The 21,178-nt window shown below is 39.4% G+C and overlaps 1 protein-coding gene across 2 annotated transcripts in view; it reads left to right on the top strand.

Annotated features, from left to right (window-relative positions):
• pitpnm3 (PITPNM family member 3) overlaps positions 1–21,178 on the top strand; it is an 89,736-nt gene that overhangs the window by 51,281 nt on the left and 17,277 nt on the right. For both annotated transcript variants that reach the window (XM_072464350.1, XM_072464349.1), the window contains exons 6-10: positions 11,802–11,991; positions 14,268–14,390; positions 15,054–15,235; positions 18,170–18,327; positions 18,755–18,925. In XM_072464350.1, the coding sequence (XP_072320451.1) occupies positions 11,802–11,991; positions 14,268–14,390; positions 15,054–15,235; positions 18,170–18,327; positions 18,755–18,925 (824 nt within the window). The remainder of the gene's footprint in view (positions 1–11,801; positions 11,992–14,267; positions 14,391–15,053; positions 15,236–18,169; positions 18,328–18,754; positions 18,926–21,178) is intronic.

Here is a 21,178-nt window from a genome sequence, read left to right as displayed (position 1 = left end):
AGCTTTGACTTGCGCCATTTCCGTTCGGCCCTGCGGCACTCCCTTTTCTGTGCCCTGACCGAATCATCATTTCTCCACGGCGCCTTCTGCTTATTTTTTACCATTTTAGCCTTTATAGGGGCGATGGTGTCCAGAACATTCAAAACACTAGATGTAACAGAGTTCAACAAATCATTTACATTAGAACATGAGACATTTTCAAAGTTTATCATTTCCATAAACAGTGCACCTGTGCCATCACTTATGTGTCTCCTCTGAACAACTGCAGGACCAACCGGAGGTTTGGGAGAAACAGACAGGTCAAAGAAGACACAGAAATGATCAGACAGAGCAACATCGATCACATTAACATTTGAAATATTTACCCCCTTTGTAATTATGAGATCTAGAGTGTGTCCTTTGCTGTGGGTGGGGCCTCTCACATGCTGAGTAAGACTGAAGGTTTCAAGGACAGCATCAAGCTCTTTAGCGTTTCTGTCACAAATATTATCAACATGCACATTGAAATCACCTGTAATGACCAAACCATCAAAGTCTGTGCATATGACTGAAAGCATCTCAGTAAAATCATCAATAAAACCTTGGCAGTGCTGGGGAGGCTTGTATAAAACAATGAAGAGAATGGATGGAGACCGTTTTAGCTCCATTTTAAAGGATACATACTCAAATGATGAAAACACCCCAAAAGACAACCTGCGGTAATTATTTCATCTCTAAAGACAGCACAGACTCCACCCCCTTTTTTGTTTTCTCGTGTTTCAGATTCAAACCTAAAGTTGGGTGGAGCAGATTCTATCAGAACTACATTTCCTGTGTTTTTGTCAAGCCATGTTTCAGTTAAAAACATAAAATCAAGATTATAAGAAGAAATAAAATTATTAATTAAGAGAGATTTGTTACATAAGGATCTGACATTTAGCACAGCAAGTTTCAGACTAGTTTCAGTGAGACTGGGCTTTATCTTTTCACAGGGAATATGAATCACATTTCTCAGATTGGGCCTGACTCGCATTTTGTTTTTCCATCTGTGTGATGATGTGACTACAGAAATAGCACTAGGGGGGGCTCTTTTTACATAGGGCCCCGGGTTGGTTTGATTTTTAATGTGACAATAAGTCCCGGCAACGCTGAGACCCAGTGCATCCTAGCTATGGGAGATACCAGGTAAAAGGCGAGGTTGGATGGGTGGTGGGGCTTTTGTAGCCAAGGAGAGTTTGGGACCACCTTTTGTTGGTGTAGTCGGCTTGTGCAGGGAAGAGTTGATAAGTATTGGCATAGCCCTTGCTATATTGGGCGTGAGTGGAGCCATCTTAATGCCTGATTTGATCAGACTTTCAAAATGGCTGGGAAGGCCCATGGGTGAGAGTGGAGATGAGAAGGAGAATGATGAATCTTTAGTGGGAGTAGATGTTGCAGGGGGAACCCAGGGCTGGTGTGAAGGCAGGGGCGATGACAGGGATGTGTTTGGGCTTGTCACAGATGGGTCCAAGGCCTTTGAAGATTGTTCCTTTGCTGGAGGCGGTGGAGGTGAATGCGGAGCAGCTGGAGCTGAATCCTTTGCTGGTGGTGGTGGAGCAGCTGCTGATGAATCCTTTGGTGGAGGCTGAGGTTGTGGTGCTTTTGATGTTGAAACATTGGCTCGGTCTCTGGCTGAGGGAGCAGGAATTCTTCTCTCATTCCTCTCTTCTCTAACTATCTGCTCAGGACCCTGTCCAGGCCCAGTCCAATGCCTCAGAGCGTGGAGCAGGTTCTCTGTCAGCACCCTCACTCCACCTCTGCATAGGTGGGGGCCATTTCTCTTAAACAGGTCCTCTCGTTTCCAGAATAGATAGAAGTTCTCAATGTAGTGTAGTCCTCTCGGTGAACACTCTTTGGACAGCGATGTGTTCAGCTGAAGAAGCCGGCTAAACTTGTTTATCCTCCTGTCGATGTTTGGAAGAGGTCCACTTATGAATGTTTTGATTTTCATTTTATCAAGCACGTCGAATAACTTCAAGAAGTCTTTTTTCAAAACTTCAGTCTGTTCCCGCCGCATGTCCACTGCACCCACGTGCACAATCAGCTGTTTAGCTCCTCCATGCTTAGCCATAATATTTGGAAGGAGTGACGTTATCTCAGAAACAGTGGCGCTTGGAAAAGAATGTGTGTTTATCTTTTCATGCGTCACGTGACTTATCGCGCCGTCCCCAACCAAAACAATCTGCGTGACCTTGGCAGATCCTCCTCGCTGTATTTTGGCCACGTCATCTTTCCTTTTTTCATTTAATTCCATCTCTGAAAGTGGTAAAAATCTGTTGGTGAGCTGTATTTTAGGTGACTTTACGTTATCTTTGTATCGTTTAGGCTTTGCTCCAAGTTTGTTCCAAGAAACAGCCTGGTCTTTCTGGTTTTTAGACAGTTTTGGAAACGACACAGAGTCACTGCGGTTTAGGTTGAAAGTAGCAGTTTTTCTTGTAAAAAGTGTGCTCTTCTTACCGTCGGTTGACACAGGAATGGTATCGTGAAGAACTTTTTCAGATTCCAAAACAAATATCCGTGTTTTCAGCTCATTAATTTCTTGTTGATATTTCCGACAGCGTTCACAGTTCTCCCTTCTTCTCCCGGACATGTCGCTGGCGTCAGATATGTCGTTAAAACTGGAAAAATGTTCTTAAAATCCTTGGTTTACTTGAAAAAGTCTAAAGCAAAAATGTTTGGAAGACAAAAACTGATTAAAAAGCAAAATAAATAAGGAAAGCAGCGATAGCAAGCGGAGCGAGCAAAAAAGCGTGTGCACTCTTCGGAAGCAGATAACTACTGAATCTAGTGCTACTTTATGCTGATCTCAAGCCTTCATTCGAGGGATCCATCAGAAATGCACCCAGAGCTTACTAATCAATCCGAGAAATGCTGTTAGGACATAAAGGGTTATGCTCGGGAACGGGATAAGCCAGCTATAAAAGATAAGAAATACATGGCTTTATTTATGAACATTATAATGATATTATGATGTTACAGACGTAGTAAAATATTAAAAGAACCATTTTAATTTGAATCATTTGCTTAATCATCCAAAACCAGTCAAAATATCCATCTTAAATGCTCATTAAACTCATTATCTTGCTTTATGGGTAAGAACATAAATAAGCCAGCCTTCATCAAACAAGGTAATCAAATGTTCAATAGGAATTAGGCACATCCCGGAGTTCCCTTTGATTTTGTCTTGACACATCCTGGCACAGTAAACAGTGTCATTGGCCTTGGGTTAACCTGGTTCATAGTGGGTTTCCTTCATTATGACAGGAAAAGCCCTGTTGCCCCCTTGATGCGGCGTGAAGAAGACTTCTCTGCTGTAAACGGAGATCTCCTCCGGCTTCTGTTCACGCTGCTCACTGTGGAAGAGCACAGACGGGTGTATTTACAACCCCAAGCACCTGTCCGCTCAGTTATGGACACATTACTGGAGTTAATGTACCATTCAAACCCATCTGCATAACAACACCTGTGCACTTGACAAAACTGTGATTGAACGCAATAGAAACTAAAACACTATATTCTTTTGTTGGGACTGTTGAAGTGTGATAAAGCTAGAAAGTAACAAGATTGTCCATAATTAAATGCAGTCGTTTGTATAATCATGTTGGACAGAAGATACTGCATTTTACAGACTAAGGACAAGTCTGCAGTGGGGATGTCACAATATCAAATTTAGTGTTCAAATTTTAATGATTTTTCACAATTAGTAATACCTTAATCAAACCACAGTGAAATCTTGCATTTGCTTTAATTCCCATTGTCACATTACTATTCCTCAAGTCTCTGTACAGCTTTATAAAATCAAACTTCAAAATAAAATAGATGTTACAAAAACAGTCAGATAAAAAGTACCATACTTTACATTAAAAGATGCATTTTTGGACGATAATTGAATTAAAAAACACTTAATTGTGCGTCTGAAATCACTAAAGTCACTATTGATATGATTTAATTCTTACGATTATATTGTGACCTTAACAATCACGATTATTGATTAACCTAACAATTTTGACATCCCTAGTTTGAGTATAAGCCGTCGTAAACATAATGACCTATTGATCTAATGAACAGAAGCATCCTGAGCAAATGGCACTGGATTAATTGTGCTGTGACACAGTTTGACTCAGATGCATTCAGAGGCACTTGAATAGTGTGCGTCATCCTGTCTTCTCCAGACTGATCTTGGACAACTTATTGAGTGATTAGTCATCTGGATCAGTCCAGGGCGATAAGCAATTCTCAGATGACTTGTTGCTCTCAGATAAGAAGACTTTGAACAGATCTCAATGACGTATTTCATGCTTAGATGTAAACGCTGCAACTGACAATTATTTTAGTAGTTGATTAGTCAGTGATATTTTCTTTTGATTTGTCGACTAATCAATGATTATTTCTATTGTGCAACTTTTAAATCACATTATCAACCAAATAAAGGTTGAAAATGGCTGACAGAAGGCTTCAAAATATAGAATATTTACAAATAAAGTGTATTATTTTCGACATTTTGATTTAATAATGCATCTTTAAAAACATCTGTTTGCATGTGTTTTAGAGTCTGTATAGTCCAGATAAAGATTACGATGATCGAGATACAGCAAAGATGTACAGCAAAGATTACAATTAGCCAACTATTATTTAGCTCTGTCAAAGTTCACACACTAACTTGCATTGACGCATTAATCAGAGATTGACGCTGAATCTGTTGGTCTGTTTTGACCAAACACGCTCTTTTTGATTATGCAAGGATGTTTTAGCTGAACAAAGGAGGAGCAGCGCTGACATCACATGGTCAAGTTTTATTTTTGTCACTCCAGATCTCAGCAACGACTTCATTCTATTCTGCGGAGAAGCAGATCAAACCAAAGACCAGTGATGATCTGGATTTGAACAGCGTGGACTAAAACTTGCATGTGAATGTTAAAACAAGGGTCAAACATTTCACCAAACAACAACAGCACAACTGTAGACGCCAGGCCATCAGAGCCAGCCACACTCTTATTATGGGTCTTTAACACAATAAACTTGGTGTTTGGTCATGTACATTTACCTGAAACATGTGAGACACAGATTCAACACAAAATACAATGTCTAGTTAGTTGGGCTTTTAAACAAATTTAGATTTGTGAAATAATTACTGTATTTTCCGGACTATAAGTCGCACCGGAGTATAAATCGCACCAGCCAAAAAATGCATATAAGAGAAGAAAAAGAGTGAAAGTGTGAAAATAACAAATAATATCACATATAAGTCGCTCCGGAGTGTAAGTATAAGTATATAAGTATAAATATAAGTATAAGTCGCACACTGGCCAAAACTTAAAAAAAAACATTATCTACCTTTATTAAGAAAATATGCTTCCAAATAGACATTAAATACCGGCAATGATTTTAAAGCATGCTATACGATTAACTGTGACAGCACTGCCATTATCATTCAATTATTGTTGCAGCCCCACATAGGTGCTTATCAATCACAAGGAGTAATTATGTGACTTGAGTCTGGTTCTTTGTTCCCTCCTTAAACCCTGTTCACTCTCCACATTCACCTCTCCTCAGAGCCTGTGTGGTGGTGGTGGCTTTAATGGCTGTAGAGACACAATGAAAAAGGTGCATAGGTTTGCTGATTAGGAAGTCCTTTTGACAAATTCTACTGGAATTGACATGATGGGAAGAATGCATGGCTGAAGGATAGAAAAGGTTAATTAGGACAAATATTGACCAAGGACCAGAGCGCAGACAGTGCAAAGCTAATTAGTATGCTCATGACATTTCTCATTCTCAGGCATCATTTAACCATGAGGAATATTTATGCGCATCCATTTTAATAGTTTTGTTGAATAGCTTTGCCCCCAAAGGCCATCACATCACTCCTCATCTGAAATTAGAAGACGATATAATGCTTTTGATTGAGGCTAAACTGATCTGTTTAGTTCAGTGTTTGGTTATTATGTCACACACCAGCCATTTGTTTTCTCCTGTTAACTACAAAATCAGAAGTAGTAAAAAAAGTAGTAAACGAGCGGCTCCTTCTTATTTGATCTGCTTCGATTTGCATTTCGCATTTGCTGTCGCACCTCGAGTTGTTCGCTGGTTTTATCTGCGACAGCTTGACATCCCCGTTCTTTAATTTCTGTGTTGAGAGTGTCGTTAATAAGCGGGGCTGAGGGGGCGGGGTTGGCAGCCGGGTGTGTGTGTGTGTGTGTGTGTGTGCTCTGCTGATTCCCCTCCACTTGGCTTCCTCACATCAGTCCGCATGAAACATACAGGAGACATTCCACAGCCGCTCGCCACAGTTAATACCAAAGTGCTATGTGCCGCTAATGGCCACATGCATTATACAGTCGAACCGAGACTTTCACAATTCCTTTCCATTTTTCATCTGTGGCACAATCTAGACTTCACCCAGAGCACATAATCATTCTACTATAGATTAACCACAGTGAAGTAGACAATTAGCGTTCACGTAATGTTCACAATCCCTAAAACATTATTCAGATTCAATATTCAAACATGTCTTTAAACGTATTAGTTGAGGTTAAATGTGAAATGTCTTGTCAAATGAATCACAAAAGTGCAAAAATATGACATGACGTTTTTTGTTTTTATTTCCAATCAGCTCTTTTTGTTGTATTTTTTACAATATTAAAACGTTATACAGTACAACCATAAAACGATATTCACAATATAATTAAAATTTCCATTTTTATAGCATTTATGACCAGTTTTACAGTTTTACCAAGCATGTCCTGATGAATGGCACAGGGCTTTGGAAAATACAGCAACTTTAAAACACCTGTTAACTAAAACAATTACATAAAAATAAGGTGATGAACCAGTGCCACTACTCTTTGGCCGTTAATGATGAACAGAAAGTCAAAGGCAGATTCCACAAGCCATAAAACTATAAAACTGAGCAGCCTATTTCAAATTGTGGTTGACATGATCGCACAATCAGCTGAAATATACATATTTTTTACATGTTTTAGATGGTTGTGCGTGAAAATCTCAGTAGATGAATTGATTCTGTAAACTGGCTTGCGGGTTGTAAATACAGTGCATATCTTTCTTGCGTAACCCTCAAAAACCAAAAGCTTTTCCAGGTCGCTCCAGGTTTTTCCGCTCTCACAATATGCACAGTCAGTTGGCTCTGAGCACGCCCACACAGCTCGCAACACTTTTTCTACTCCACTTTTGCCGGTTAACAGTGTTTGTGCTAATGACAGTGTTGGACCCGTGGGTGTGCAAAGTCTCATTACTCGTGTGCCAACATAAACACACCAGAGACAGGACTCCACCCCGCGCGGCTGCTGCTGCACGCCTAATTTTACTCTCACTGTGGCTTTGTCTTAATAAATTAAAAATCACACTACAGCGCTGAAGGTGATGAAGTCTCTTAGCACATTTAAAGGGGGAAAAAACTTCATATAAACAGAGAGAACACATTGGACTAAGTGTCTGATAAATCCTGGGGCACTGGAAGAAGTCTCTGTGGAGAGGGTTTTCCAGTACGTGTCATGTTTGTTGCCATGTGCATTACGGGTGACTGCTGCTCTCTGAGAGGCTCTCAGAGTTCATTATTAGCCCGGCACTATAATGAAACCACTGTGCAGGGTGTCAAGACAACACACACAGGCGGTGTCAGCACTCACTATGGGCCTATTATAACACAAAGTCGAAATCTAGTGATGTGTATGCTTCCCCTGGGGATATGGAAAAATCAATAATTAAACAGTAGTTGCACTGTATCAATATTGGAAATATAAGTATTTTTTTGCCTATAAGATCAATAAAGTCGTCTAAATCCGACTTTACATGCAAATGCACACACAGCTCATTTGGATCATCTCAGCTCATCTCATCTTTAATCGTTAAACAATCCAACATGCCTGCTCCCTGCGTCTGGACAAAGTGTGAGATCCGACAGTTCAAATGTCCTTGTGTTATTTCTCCCTTTAGTTTCTTTCTACTGTCCACCCGCTGTTTATGAACCTGCTCCTGTGCAATCGTTGAGCCTCTGCACTAGAGCTGAAAGGTAAAGCCAGCCGGATCTCGCTTGTCAGACTTGAGTCTAATTCTGTCAAGCTTCGGTCCTGTCGGGACGAACCTTTAAGACCCGATTACAGATGCTCTGCTATACGGTAAATGCACTGCTGTGCTAAAAGGTTTACACAGAGCTAATAAGCAGAAATTCACATTCAAATGTTAATTTTTAACTTACAAATGTTGCAAGACTGTTCCGGTTAAGACATTTAACCTACCAGTAATTGGATCCACATTTTGACTTGAGCATTTTCCTGGTTTATATTATTTTAATTTGAGTCGTTACAGTATATGAACTGTAATATTTATACATATTTTGTACGACTTTACCACTGGCACTCTCTGTAGTCCGAGTTGCGACCTCCGAGGACAAATGGAGCGCAGCCTAAACCCTCTGCAGCATTGGAATACTCACTGACCATGGTGTACGTCAGGATAATGTGTATTCATGATGTTACTTTCACTCAAATAAGCATCTTTCTCCCAAATTTAACAGCATCAGGAAATATTGTCGACCTTTCAAAGCAAAGACAACTTTGGAACAAGTTTGTGAAACAGTTTTGCTTTGGGGACGTCTGAAAGGTTCAAATTGACTTAGGTGTGGCATTTTCTCAGTGTAGAAAGGCTGCTGACGATGTTGGCTGTATCCACCACCGGAGAAGACTTTCATGATTGATGCTATAGTCGCTCTGTGCCTATTCCTGGGCCCTCTCCCTCATTAAAAAGGAGTATACGGATTGGTGCATTTCTCACCGATTGCACAAGCCATCCATTAAACAGTTCTCTTCTAATCTGTCAGACCTATATTATATAAGTACAGAGCCACAAGAATCCACCTCAAGGTTAGATGAGATGAACCTCATTTGGTTTTTAATCTTCTCCGTCTCTCACCGTTTCTGTTGAAAGGATTATTACATCGGGGCATCAGGGTCTAATGCAGCGTTCATGTGCTCCTTGGAGACCATCGCATTAAAGTATTAAAGAATGTGGGAATTAAAATCTTGTTGCTTGAAGTGTGACATCAAATTGGTGTTCCTTTTGTTCATTGTCATTCTTCACAGAAACCTTATAATAGTCTGTGTTGATTCTCTTTATCTTTTTGATTTACTTTGAGTCAAAATATGTAACCAAATGCCAACATTGGGTTTTCTACAATTGACTCTTATTGTATAGGAAAGAATGATTTTCTCCATTGTTACGTCCAGCAATACTTACATTTGTTTTTGTACTTGAGGGTGCTCTACAGCCGGTGGCTTTTACGACATATATTTTTCAAAACCTAGCAGAATAATGTATGGAAATGATGTAAATATTGTGAGTAATTACAGCCATTAACAGGAGATGGTGATGGGATTGCAAACTCAGATTATAATCCATTTACCCTAAATATAATGTCACAAATTCAAAGATGTTAAGATGTTGTAAGTAAACTCAGTGGGTTGTGGATAGGCAGGATATGAATCGAATTAATAAAGCCAACGAGTGTTTGCATAATCAGTTAATTATGCCACGTACCAGAGCTCCTCACCTGGTGGAGCACTGTGCCAGGTGTTTCTCTTCTGTTCTTGTCCCGTGGATCGTGAGCCTGCTCTGTCTGTCTCACACAACCAGTTTGAATGTTAATGTGTGTTTTCTTTTATTCAGTAAACACTTGTTTACAAAGCCTGAAACGTGCAGATTATTTTTCTTTTCTTGCTTAAATAAAGGTATAAAGATATTTGAAATTAATGTTGAAAGTTTACAATTTAATCTTTAGCTGTAAAATATTTTAGTGCAATAAAAATCCCATTTGTTCTTGAACAAATTCCCTCTACAATATACTGTTCTTAAACCAGGTTTCCTTTTAAAGACAATAGGATTTGAGATGTATTTACTGTTTCGGCTGCTATCTGCGAGCCATGTTAAGAACTGTCCAAAACACCTACTGTCTCAAACCTATTGTCTTTGAAAAGAATACTAGTTAGTTTATGAATTTAAACAAAAAAAGACAAAATGAACTTTGTTAAAGTTTTCTGCTCTTAATAAAATGTGTAGAAGATAATACTACAAAGACACATTTTTCCAACTCAAATTAAATGTTTACTTTTTACATCTTAAAAATTACTCCTTTACTTAAGTATGAAAGTGCACCATCATAAATGTACTTAAAGTGAAAAGTAACCTTTAAAGACATACAGTTAAAATGTAAAAAATGAATCAATTGAATTATGGGTTTTAAATGAATGAATAAATGAACAATTAATTAGGCTTTAATCAAGTAGTAAAAAGGTTTGTTTGAGATAAGACACATTATTGGATATTTTTTTCTCTACATTTGAGCTTGTTTATGATTATGAATGTTAAATAAAAGGAAAACCTGACAACTGCACTCTGACTGATATGATCCTTCCCAAAGTGTTTATTTTACCTGAGGAGCTAAAGCCTGGTCTATTCATTCTCCTGTTTATGATGAGCTCAAGTGGGTGAAATGCTTGCGCTTCCTGCTGGATCGCCCCCCGGTGGCCGTTAGCCAGTAAAATCTATAAATTAGATGCACCGTTGTAATGACCACAGCGTTCAAAGCGTGGGAAAAAAGTACGGTAATAATCACTCTTATCGATCAGCATCTTGATAATCCTCACACTTTGGCAATTCTAAGTTGAACCTACTCACTAAACACCTTTCTCACTGCCAGCATATGGAATTGCTGCACCATAGAAAGCAAAGTGTGAGGGAGTGAGATAATTACCTGCTTCACTGTTTGTTTCTTGTAACTGCCACTTCTTTGTACCTTAGATTGCAGTAGAAACTGTACCTCTGTGTCTGTCCTACTGTCTGGTGTGTAGAATGTTTCCATTAATTGACGGGTTGCTATGACATAGTTGCTCGCTGATATGGAAAGGGCAAATATAAAAGGGCAGGATAATGCAGTAATCTTCCAGTATTGTGGATCTTGATAGGTTTCTGGCACACATCCTCACTGTTGAGACCAGGCTGTGCCCTTCTGTGTCACCAGGCGATTGGTGTGCTGACACTTTTCAACATCAGGTCTAAATTGTTGCTATGTTCTGTAATCAGAGCAATGATGGACGGTGAGAGACACGAAACAGCTCAAGGAGAGTTCAGGGCAGCAACAATCTGAAATGCTTTCCAAAAGAACACTTCAAGGAGTCAAGGCAGTTTGGTCATTTGTGACTCTTTTCTGACGTCAAGGTTTTCTCAGACTTACACCAAGGCCCCTGTCAGTGGAGACTGAGTAGTTCAAAGTTCAGAACTACTTTTGGACTTTTTTTCCCAATGAATTAGCATTTTTGCTATTACACTTGAGATTGTTCCACATAAAAACTACACATGAGTCAAAAACCAGGCAGCAGATGTAGAACGTTTCCCTGCATAAACTCACCGTTCCCGTTGCGCCCCGCGGATCAAAGACCCGTAGCACACGACGCAGTACGTGGAGTGCATGCGGCAGCTCTGTAACCACGGTGAGCACAGACATACAGGGGCCGAGGAGAGTCAAATGAATGGATGCATCAATTTATTTTAACGCAATTAAAATGAAAAAATTATGCAACGCTTTAACACGTTCGTTTTTTTGCCCCTACTTTGTATTTTATTCATTTAGTAACTATGATTTAACTGAACATTTTGAACAGAATTGCAGAAACTAATTTCAACACAACCTGAATTAAATGTCAAATCCTCACAACATCATTCGTCATGATGTTGTGCCTGAATAACACTTGTCTCTTGTGTTCTCTTCTCAGTCTGAACCCGTACAGCTACGATGAGAGCTGTGTGTCCAGCAGTGTGGACCACCTCCCTCTGGCAGCCCTCCCTCTGCTCGCCATCGTTTCACCTCGATACCAAGACGCTGTGGCGACAGTGATTGCACGGGCCAATCTGGTGTACCACAGCTTTCTTCAGACTGAGGACGGGCAGGGCTTCACTGGTCAGGTGAGTGTGAGTGCCCTAAATGAACGGGCCATGTGTGTGAAAACATAAAATGTCTTTGTATCTTCAACTCAAAGAAGTCTTTTTTTTAATGTAATGAGTATTAAACTATAGCAAACATACAGTAGATCATTATTTTATATTCTGTACATTGTAAACTGCAATATTGCACTAAAAAGACTTAATGACGTCTGAACTGATAAGCCCCGCCTACTCTTTGTTACTTTTAATTATAGCTAGAGTGTGTTTTAATTTGAGTTTTTATTATTTGAACACTTTTACATTAAATGTTTTGGCTTTTTTAATAGGAGGGTGAACACTCGAGCTTTAAATGCAAGACAATAAAGGATTACTCAAACATGCGTCAATCAATCAAAATACAATACAATTCAATACTTTGTAAGTTAATTAAGGTTAACGGAACACTGCTGTAACATAAGCTCATAGAATTAGATTTTACATTATATTTACCGTTCGAGAAATGTCATGTGACTACAACAAGCTCTTGGTATGCTTTTTATTTAACACATAACAGACTTCCGTTGTAATCGCACCTCGCTTTGGATATCGCCACTAAAATATGCTCTAAAGTACATTGATTTATGTAAAATGTCCAATGTTCATTTGACCAACAAGTCAACAATGCACCGATTTCCATGGGCGGCCCAAAAATAGCTTTTTAGTCTGTGTAGAACTTATTTTCTCTTGAGTTCTGCAGCCCTATGTTAACTAATAAAGAAGAAGGATTACATAGTATTGCGGCGCCCAGATGGGCTTCCAGAATAAGGTGAATAGGCCCTTTTCACGATAGGCCCACCTTGTTCCTGTTGTCCTAAAAGAGTGGATCTTCACTTCAGTCATTCTCTGTGGGAATTAGCCGAGTAAATGGAATTTAAAAGCCTACGACTGCATGGCAAAACAAAAATGTAATACAATAGACTAATGGACCATTGTGGCAAGGCAAGTTTATTTGTGGAGCACAATCCGTACACAAGGCAATTCAAAGTGCTTCACACAAAAGGAAACCAATGCATTAAAATCACAGAGACGTGACATAAATCACAAACCTTCATTCCTATTCATTCAATAACAATTTTGCTCGCATGAATCATACATTTTGTCCGTGCTTAGTGATCCGCCAGATATAAAACCAAATCTATTGGACCGCACTGGCAGATACTCCAGACACTCTTTCTAATATTAATTTGAGATTGCCAGGTGTCTTCGGGATGAGCACATCGCTTTTAGATCCCCATGTTTGACCGTCCCTAGACATCAACGCGCTATCTGCCTCTGCACACGTCTGTCCTGAGCATATGTATCTTTTACAATGACTCTCTCGTCGATGCCTCCACCTCATGTGTGGCGCTTTTGTATCTTGTATCTTGTATCTTTTGCATCATAACGATGGACCCAGTCTCGTCTGCCCGTCCCTAGATTTAACTTTTGCTAAACTTATTGTCCCAGACAAAACTCGACCAAAGCTTTTAGTGTTAAAACTGGCTCTTGTTCAGTGGGTAGGTGCGCCAGGCTCTTCCTGGACTTTGCTGTGGCCTTAGTGCCGACTGACCATCTGACCAGCGTGTGTTCTGACCCTCTCCCCAGGCTCCTGCTCTGCGGCTGTGCTTGGACACTGGAACAATGGGATATTGTGTCGAGCAGAATTATTTATTGTGTCTGAATAGTAGTTTTAGAGTTGGAAAGAATTTCTCTAAAGAAAGACCTCTTAATTCAAAGGTGCTGTTTTCAAGCAATCCGGCAAATAGTTATTGTGGACCTTGGCCTTGAGTTTTCTATGTGTAGAAAGTGTCAATGCCAGCCAAGGTCAGTTTTATTTCAGTACAAATTTTTGCTTCAGTAAGAAATTAAATAATGACTCATTCGTTGTTAAAATAAAAATGTGAAAACGGAAAATTTTTCCGTTTTCACATTTTTATTTTAACAACGAAAACTGAAAAACTGGTTATTTCTCTATTTTCTATTTGGTTTTGAGATCGGAAAGTGGAAAATGGGTTGTTTTCTAATTTTGGTTTTCCCTTTCAAAACAAAAATCAAATGTCCAGCAGACGGACCCGTGAGTAACTCATTGTACATAAAATGCTGTATTTATTATCATTATGCCTCTCTATTGTCTGAACCAGGCTCCCTGACGTTTTGAAATTATTTGTTTTCTTGTTTAATCCACAATCATTTTTCAGTTCTGCGTCTATGGCTTCCTGTGATTAAGCCCCTTCTGCCTCTGATACATTGTGTCGAATTGAAATGTGTATTTTGTGCAGGTCTGCCTGATGGGAGACTGTGTGGGTGGCGTGCTGTGCTTTGACGCCTTGTGCTTCAGTAACCATCACAGGACTGGCAGCCCAAACAACAGCAGCAGAAATAACAGCACTGAAAGCCTGAAGGTAAGGCTCTACTCTGGTAATGGGACGTGTGAAGAGTTTTTTGAAGACATCGCAGTAAAATGATGATTACGATGACATGCCTGTCATACCATGTCCTTTCAAAATAGTTCATTAAAGAGCACAAACAAAGTGAAAACACAACTTTGGCGCACCTCCCAGAAACTTGAACATCATAAGATTTTGTTAGCTTTGGCCAGTTATATGAAATGTGATTTCGGCCTATACAAAAAAGCTAATAAAGTTATATTTACTTCATTCTAATTATCCTAATCCTCCAACCATTGGCTATTGAACTAAAAACAACAAGAAAGAACTTCTTTGTCTTTACTTTTGGATTCAAGCTTTTGGGCTCACTCCCTTGTCCAGTGATTTTCATAGCCATTTTTAATCTTGACTGCATTGAATGGGAAATGGACTGTGGTAAATTAAAGCAAAGTGAGACACTTGCTGAAGAAATGTACACAAAAGAATATAATGCAAGTCAAAGCTGAGTTGAAATTGCTCAAATTCTTTCCCATTTTCTTCTAGAATCCATGTTGATGACAATGTCTCTACTGTGTATAACATTCTCTTACACGTTGCATAATGATGAGATAATCAACGGAACTGTATTTTTCATAAATATATTTCAGTCACAACATTTCTAACCTGCTCTCCACACAGGACAACTCAGAGCCCCAGATAGAGTCCAGTCTTGGGTTGAGTTCCAGTAAGAGACTGAGCAAAAGCAATATTGACATTTCTGCTCCAAACAACAGCCAAGGCGGACCCTCTCTGAGCCGCAAGCAGAGCGACTCTTTTGATGGTGACACGTCCTCTGCAGAACAGCGAGGCTTCTTCTCCAGGTATGACCAATCACACAGAATACTAGAGTATGTAAGTATGGGTCTTTTTCCATAGCTCTGATTAATTGCATTGCAAAAAAGTGGAACATTTCGAGCATAATGCAATTTCACTACCTTGAATTTAAATGTAAATTAAATATTATCTAGATATTCCTTTTTTTCTTCAGCTTGATAAACTGTGCCATTTTTCATGGGAGATCTCTTAACGTATATTTATATTCATTTATTTGTCTTCCTTTTTGTTCATTATGTATAAAGAATTTGTTCATGCTTTATTAAGGCTATTAAAGGTGTAGTTATTATGAAGTGTTACCAAATCATCCATCTTCCGGTGTGTCTCTGACATGTGTTACAGGTTCATCTAGAGCCAGATGCTTCCCTGCACCCCTCATCTAACAATATGTCATTCTGCTTGGCTCTGCTTCTTTATCAATATTTGCAGCTTGTCTGTTCCGCCCTTCCCTGTCTGCTTTAAAATAGCCTCTGTGACTGTGTGCAGATGAATTAGCTGGCTCAGGTTAGGTTTAATGGATACAACTAGGTTGGCATGTAGATGGGGCTTACAACATTGCAATTTAGGCCAGACTGGGCGCTCATGTCTTCACTTGTGACACTTTGGCTTTTCTGTATATTTTCACTGAATCCATCGTGATTAAGCCTGAGTGTGGCTCTTCTGTGGAAAACCTCTGCTCTTCATAACGCTTGCTTCCTTTATTAGCCCTGGTGGAAAATCCCCGCACCAAGAGACCTTATTAAATCTGCTTTCCAGGACATTATCCCTCATTTCACACCAGTAGCTGCTTGGATTAGTGTATATTGTGTGTAGTCCACACACACACACCTCCCCCTGACTGAGCCTCATAGTGTTGTCACAATCCTAGTACTAGTATTAGTGCTGGTATAGGTCAAGAACTTCAGGAAATGTTCAAATTTGTTCCATTTAATTTTTCTTTTCCATCTCATTTTGATAATTGCGGCATTAATTCATATTTGTGTATTGATTTTTTGACAATTCTACATCAAACCCAACTACCCCTTTTCTTGTAGCAGTAGTATGCAAGTACTACTTGCCTGTGATCTTAAAGCTAAAACTTAATGTTAAATCTGGCATCCAGTATTTTAATTATTTCATGTAATTTCACACTTGCACATTCACCACATCACAATTGGAACTAAACCAGGACAAAACTAAATAATTACTAGTTAAGGTGGGTATTGTAATATTAACCATCAAACAGGTTTAGTTCATAATCAATTGATGCTGTCACAGTTCATGTTCAATCGATGTGATCATAACATAAGTTCATGTTTAGAAAGAAGTAGTTAGGATTAATTTTGTGTTCCTTGGGTCTAGACATAAACAGGGAAAAAACTGGACCATAATAAAAAAGGAAGTGCAAGGCAATTGCTCCAGCGCACACCGCAGCTCCCAAGTTTCATTTACTTCATTACATCTGAAAATACTCCACAAGGCTACCGGCAAATATTTCTAGCTCGGGACGTACCACACTAGCAGTCGAGATCACATCGGAGCGTTAACCTAAGCAGCACCAGGTGAAAGGCCACGGCACTGAACCACAGAAACATCTAGAGCAAAACTACATTATCGAACCTTATTAAAGAGCACATCAATAACACAGCACCAAGGGACCCAGGAAGTGCGTAGGTCAGGGAATGAATGATAAAATGTAAGCGCTTTTAATTGGTTAACAGTTATTGAGATGAACCAATAGTAACAGTTTTAAGTGACCGTAATGCCACTGAAGGACTAGAACAGGACAAAACTAAATCCACGTCAAGACAAAATTGGCCCAATTACGATAAGTGTGAATGCGTCCTAGACTGAAGACTAGACTGAATTTATTGATCCACAAGGGTAATTACTTACAGTACAGTAGCTCACACATTACAATGTATTTGGAAAGATAAAAAAAAGTAAATAAATGGTAATACAATTCAGAATAATCAAAGTAGCTGAATCACAATTAAGCAGATTTTACATTAAAATAAAATAGAGTGAATATAAAATAGGCTATACCGAATGGGGTCGTACAGTGCACAGAAGAAAATGGTGGCTTTGACATAACATAAGGTTATCTATTACATAAAGGTGAGTTATTGTTATCAATGTTCAATCTGCTGTTGGAGCTTGTTGGAGAATGAGCTTTTCTGCTCCTCTAATGTCCAGTGGAATGTTAAAGGTGGAGAGAACAGAGTAGATTGTCCAGTGTCCTCCTGTCCTTCACTGTGACAAGCATCTCCAGACCAGAGTTGCCAAGTCTTCCTCTTTATAGCGACTTTGAGCTTCCTCTCTTGGAAAGGCCCTTGCAAAGTTTGAGAGTTTCGGGTTGTGTTATTTTGGTTTTCTTCCTGAGCAGCAGGACATAAATTAGGTGATTTTTGGCACACAAGGTTTAACGTTCTAAGCATATTTTTACAAATTATTTTTGTGGGGCTTGCTCTTGGAAAATCTGGCATCTCCATGTATGTATTTATTCAGATTTAATTATGAAGTAAATATTACTATTATTCATTGTTGTTCTACATATTTACAACCAGGAATCTATTTCGCTGACATTCACAGTAGTGGACATGAGGGTAAACAACAGGCTGATGGTTACACAACAGAATGAAGGGGTGAACTTTAGAGAGAGCAGCAGCAGCATGAGGAAACACAAATGCAGTATTGATCATGGCTCTTAAAGGGGACAGGAGAGCAGGAGCTAATCCCTCTCCCAGTGCTCACTTTGATGGGGACTTGTTGGCTTCACTGCAGGGAATTCCTTTGTGTATTTCACAAAGTAATCACTGCTGAGGATAAAATCTACAAACATTACTTGCCACAGCAAAACATTTACTTTGGTTTCATCAATTCACTTTGGGATTCATTTGAGTCCCAGTTCTCCCTCATTTTCCCTCAAATGTCTGTTTCAGTTTGATGAAGGAGGGAGTGGAGCTGCGTGGTGGCAGTAATACCAGTCTGGTGTTGAATCCAGGCCGTTTTGACTTTGAGGTGTCTGACTGTTTCCTGCTGGGCTGTCCACTGGGTCTGGTGCTGGCCATGAGGAGGACTGTGCTGCCCAATGTCCAAGGTAAGACACGTGCAACCATATGTGGACTGTGGACCACATGACTCCGGGACATTGAAATTGGTCCCCGCTGGTTGGAGAATTATATTTTATTTTTTCTTTAAATCAACACAATAGACATAGATGCAAAGTGATGATCTAAAAAGACAAACAAGGGATAGAAAATAATGAATAATCCCGTGTATGCATTAAATGTTTGGGCGCATCAGGATTACAGCATTGTCATTGACATTTAAGTGTTAACCTCTTATTCAGTGTTTCAGCATTGGTTGGCTGGTGGTTCGTTGCAATTAATGGTCTGTTTTGTCAGATTTGCAATGAACTAGTTTTGTTTTTTTCAGTGATTCCTGCCCAACAACAACACTAGAATGTAATGAATAATTAAATATACAGGTTGACTTGTTACAGAAACATTTGTTTTTGTTGACAGTGAGCCAGCTTCGCCCTGCCTGCTCTCAGATCTTCAACCTGTTTTACCCTTCGGACCCCTCAGCCTCCAGACTGGAGCCCCTGCTGCAGCCAACCTTTCACAGGTTACCCCCGTTTGCTGTGCCCCGCTACCAGCGCTACCCTCTCGGAGACGGTCGCACCATGCTCTTAGGTAAAAATGGGAAATCTGTGGGTCCATTTGCCAATCCCATTTTATTAGACTTAGTCAAGAGTCTCATTTATAAAGCGTGCCTACGAATAAAATCAGGTCTAAGTATGATGTATGTGATGTTCCACGTTAAGTTTGGGATTCATAAAAGACAACTTGATCTAGGATTCTCTGCGGATGTGTGATGATGTCATAGGCACTGACGTGTAGCAAAGCTCTGTCCCCCCTTCCTCTCCCCCCACACACTCACATCACAGGTCCCCTTTGCACACACACACACACACACACACGTCCTGGGGGTCCTCTGCTCCTCTGCCTGTACCACATCACATAACTGCAGTGTGCTGTCCCACATTCTAACACACCTGGTGTTTCGTCCTGGGGCGCTCAAACTTCTGCACTCAGACTTTATGCTTTCGAGAGCATTAAACCATGGTTAAACGCAGGTGAATATAGGCTTGAGGCAATCGCATTTCAGCACTCCTTTACTGTTTTGTTCAAATATTGAATGTTTTTGCCTAAGATCACACGCCTTTGTCTGCTGCTGTGACTCTCTGACCCTACCACTCTGTCTCTGCGTGTCAATCAAACCCGCTCATTATCAGCTCATGTTTAGGTACATCCCATTCATAACTCACTTTGCATTGTCCTTACATTGTGAAATGGAGGAGTGGAGAAGGCGGGATCATATCCAGATGTGATCTGTGAGGAGGAAATGACCTGCTGCAGTGCGTACGGAGGGTTTTATAAATCGGAATATTTTACTACGTACGTGAAATTTAGGTTTTGTTGAGTTCCTCGTACTACTTTATAAATGAGACCCCAGAACTGTGTGGAATGGGCTAATGAGCTGTTATAACCTAACCTTAAGTAATTTTGCAGCACAAAGTTTTGTATTTTTAAAAAACTGTGCAGATGAAATAATATTAAGCAATGTACTTAATGTGTACCTTTTCCCAAACTCATCTTCCTCTCACTGCTTCCTCCTGCTTAAGTCTGTGCTCTCTGTCTCTCTGCTCCACACTCACAGGATGTGAAGCATTCATTGCCAGATAAAATGTTGTAATCCCCCAGGAGGGCCGGTTGTAGAGACAGGAGTTCTTTAATGAGCCTCTGATTTATTTGAAGCATGTGTTAGCCCACTTTTGGGACACAGAGGCACACTCTAAACAATAGTTATGACGCATTGGGTTGTTCCTCTGCCTTTTCTTTGCTCCTTCTTCACTATTAGTTGGAAGAGGACGGCACACTTGCATTAAAAGCCTCTGGAATAAAATAGATGATCAAGGCCTGGGAAAAAAACAAGCTGTCAATCAAAAGCGTACATACATTCTCTAAACATTTACTTTTTGATGTATAAGTATTGAATTATTGCTATTTTGGTTTCAGATTTTTTGTTAGCCTTTTTGGGTTCTCATTGTCAAAATACAGACAGTGGCATGTTTAACAATAATGTTGGTCACACATCATAGTATAAACAACTATTAACGTCATGTACCGATCGTTTGATCCTGGGAAATTGTAGCTCATTGTGATTCAAATAGATTGGATGCTCTTATTTAAATTGGGACTTACCCTTGAAGTGATTTTACTATAATTAGTTTGGTTAATTGCTTGGAGTAAATAAATGGCACCTTAACGACCACACAACCTGAAATGTCAATGCTAACTATATATTTAGAAACCTACTAGGTAAGACTTCACACAAACAGATGTTTCCTTTTCCTATCAATGGTGTGCACTTGTTTACACAGTTATTTTAAAAAATAATCTAAAAAAAAAGATAGAAATAATGAAAAAAAAAAGATTATAGAAAACATTTAAATTGTTAAACATTGTAATGGAGATGCATGTAATCCCATGTATATTCCGTGATTTTGGTGACCATGTTATTGTAATTTCTCTGATTAATTTCAATTGAGTCTTAAGTCTTTTATAGAAGGGTTAAGTCTGTAATAGTCTTATCAAAAACAGCATCAAATCCAAAGGAACGTGAATGTGGCTTTTCATACATTATGTTGTACTTTTAACGTTTTCATTTCTAACACTAAATGCAAATGTGGCTACGCTGATCGTAATTACACAGACGCACTTATGGAGCTATGCTGGCATCTAATTGTTGTACATTGTATAATATAATTGTGAATATAAAAATCAAAATCATTAGCAGGTCACTTGATGAAGAAACACTGCCGTCCATTTCCTTCTGTGGTTAATGATCATTAGAGTGAGGGGGTCAGCCAAATGGGACTTGTG

Source organism: Eucyclogobius newberryi, unplaced genomic scaffold (assembly GCF_026437365.1).
Source record: "Eucyclogobius newberryi isolate DKJ021-1_F unplaced genomic scaffold, fEucNew1.0.hap1 SCAF_10, whole genome shotgun sequence".
NCBI lineage: Eukaryota > Metazoa > Chordata > Actinopteri > Gobiiformes > Gobiidae > Eucyclogobius > Eucyclogobius newberryi.
The sequence above is the reverse complement of the archived record's forward strand: the minus strand, read 5'-3'. Positions and strand labels throughout refer to the sequence as shown.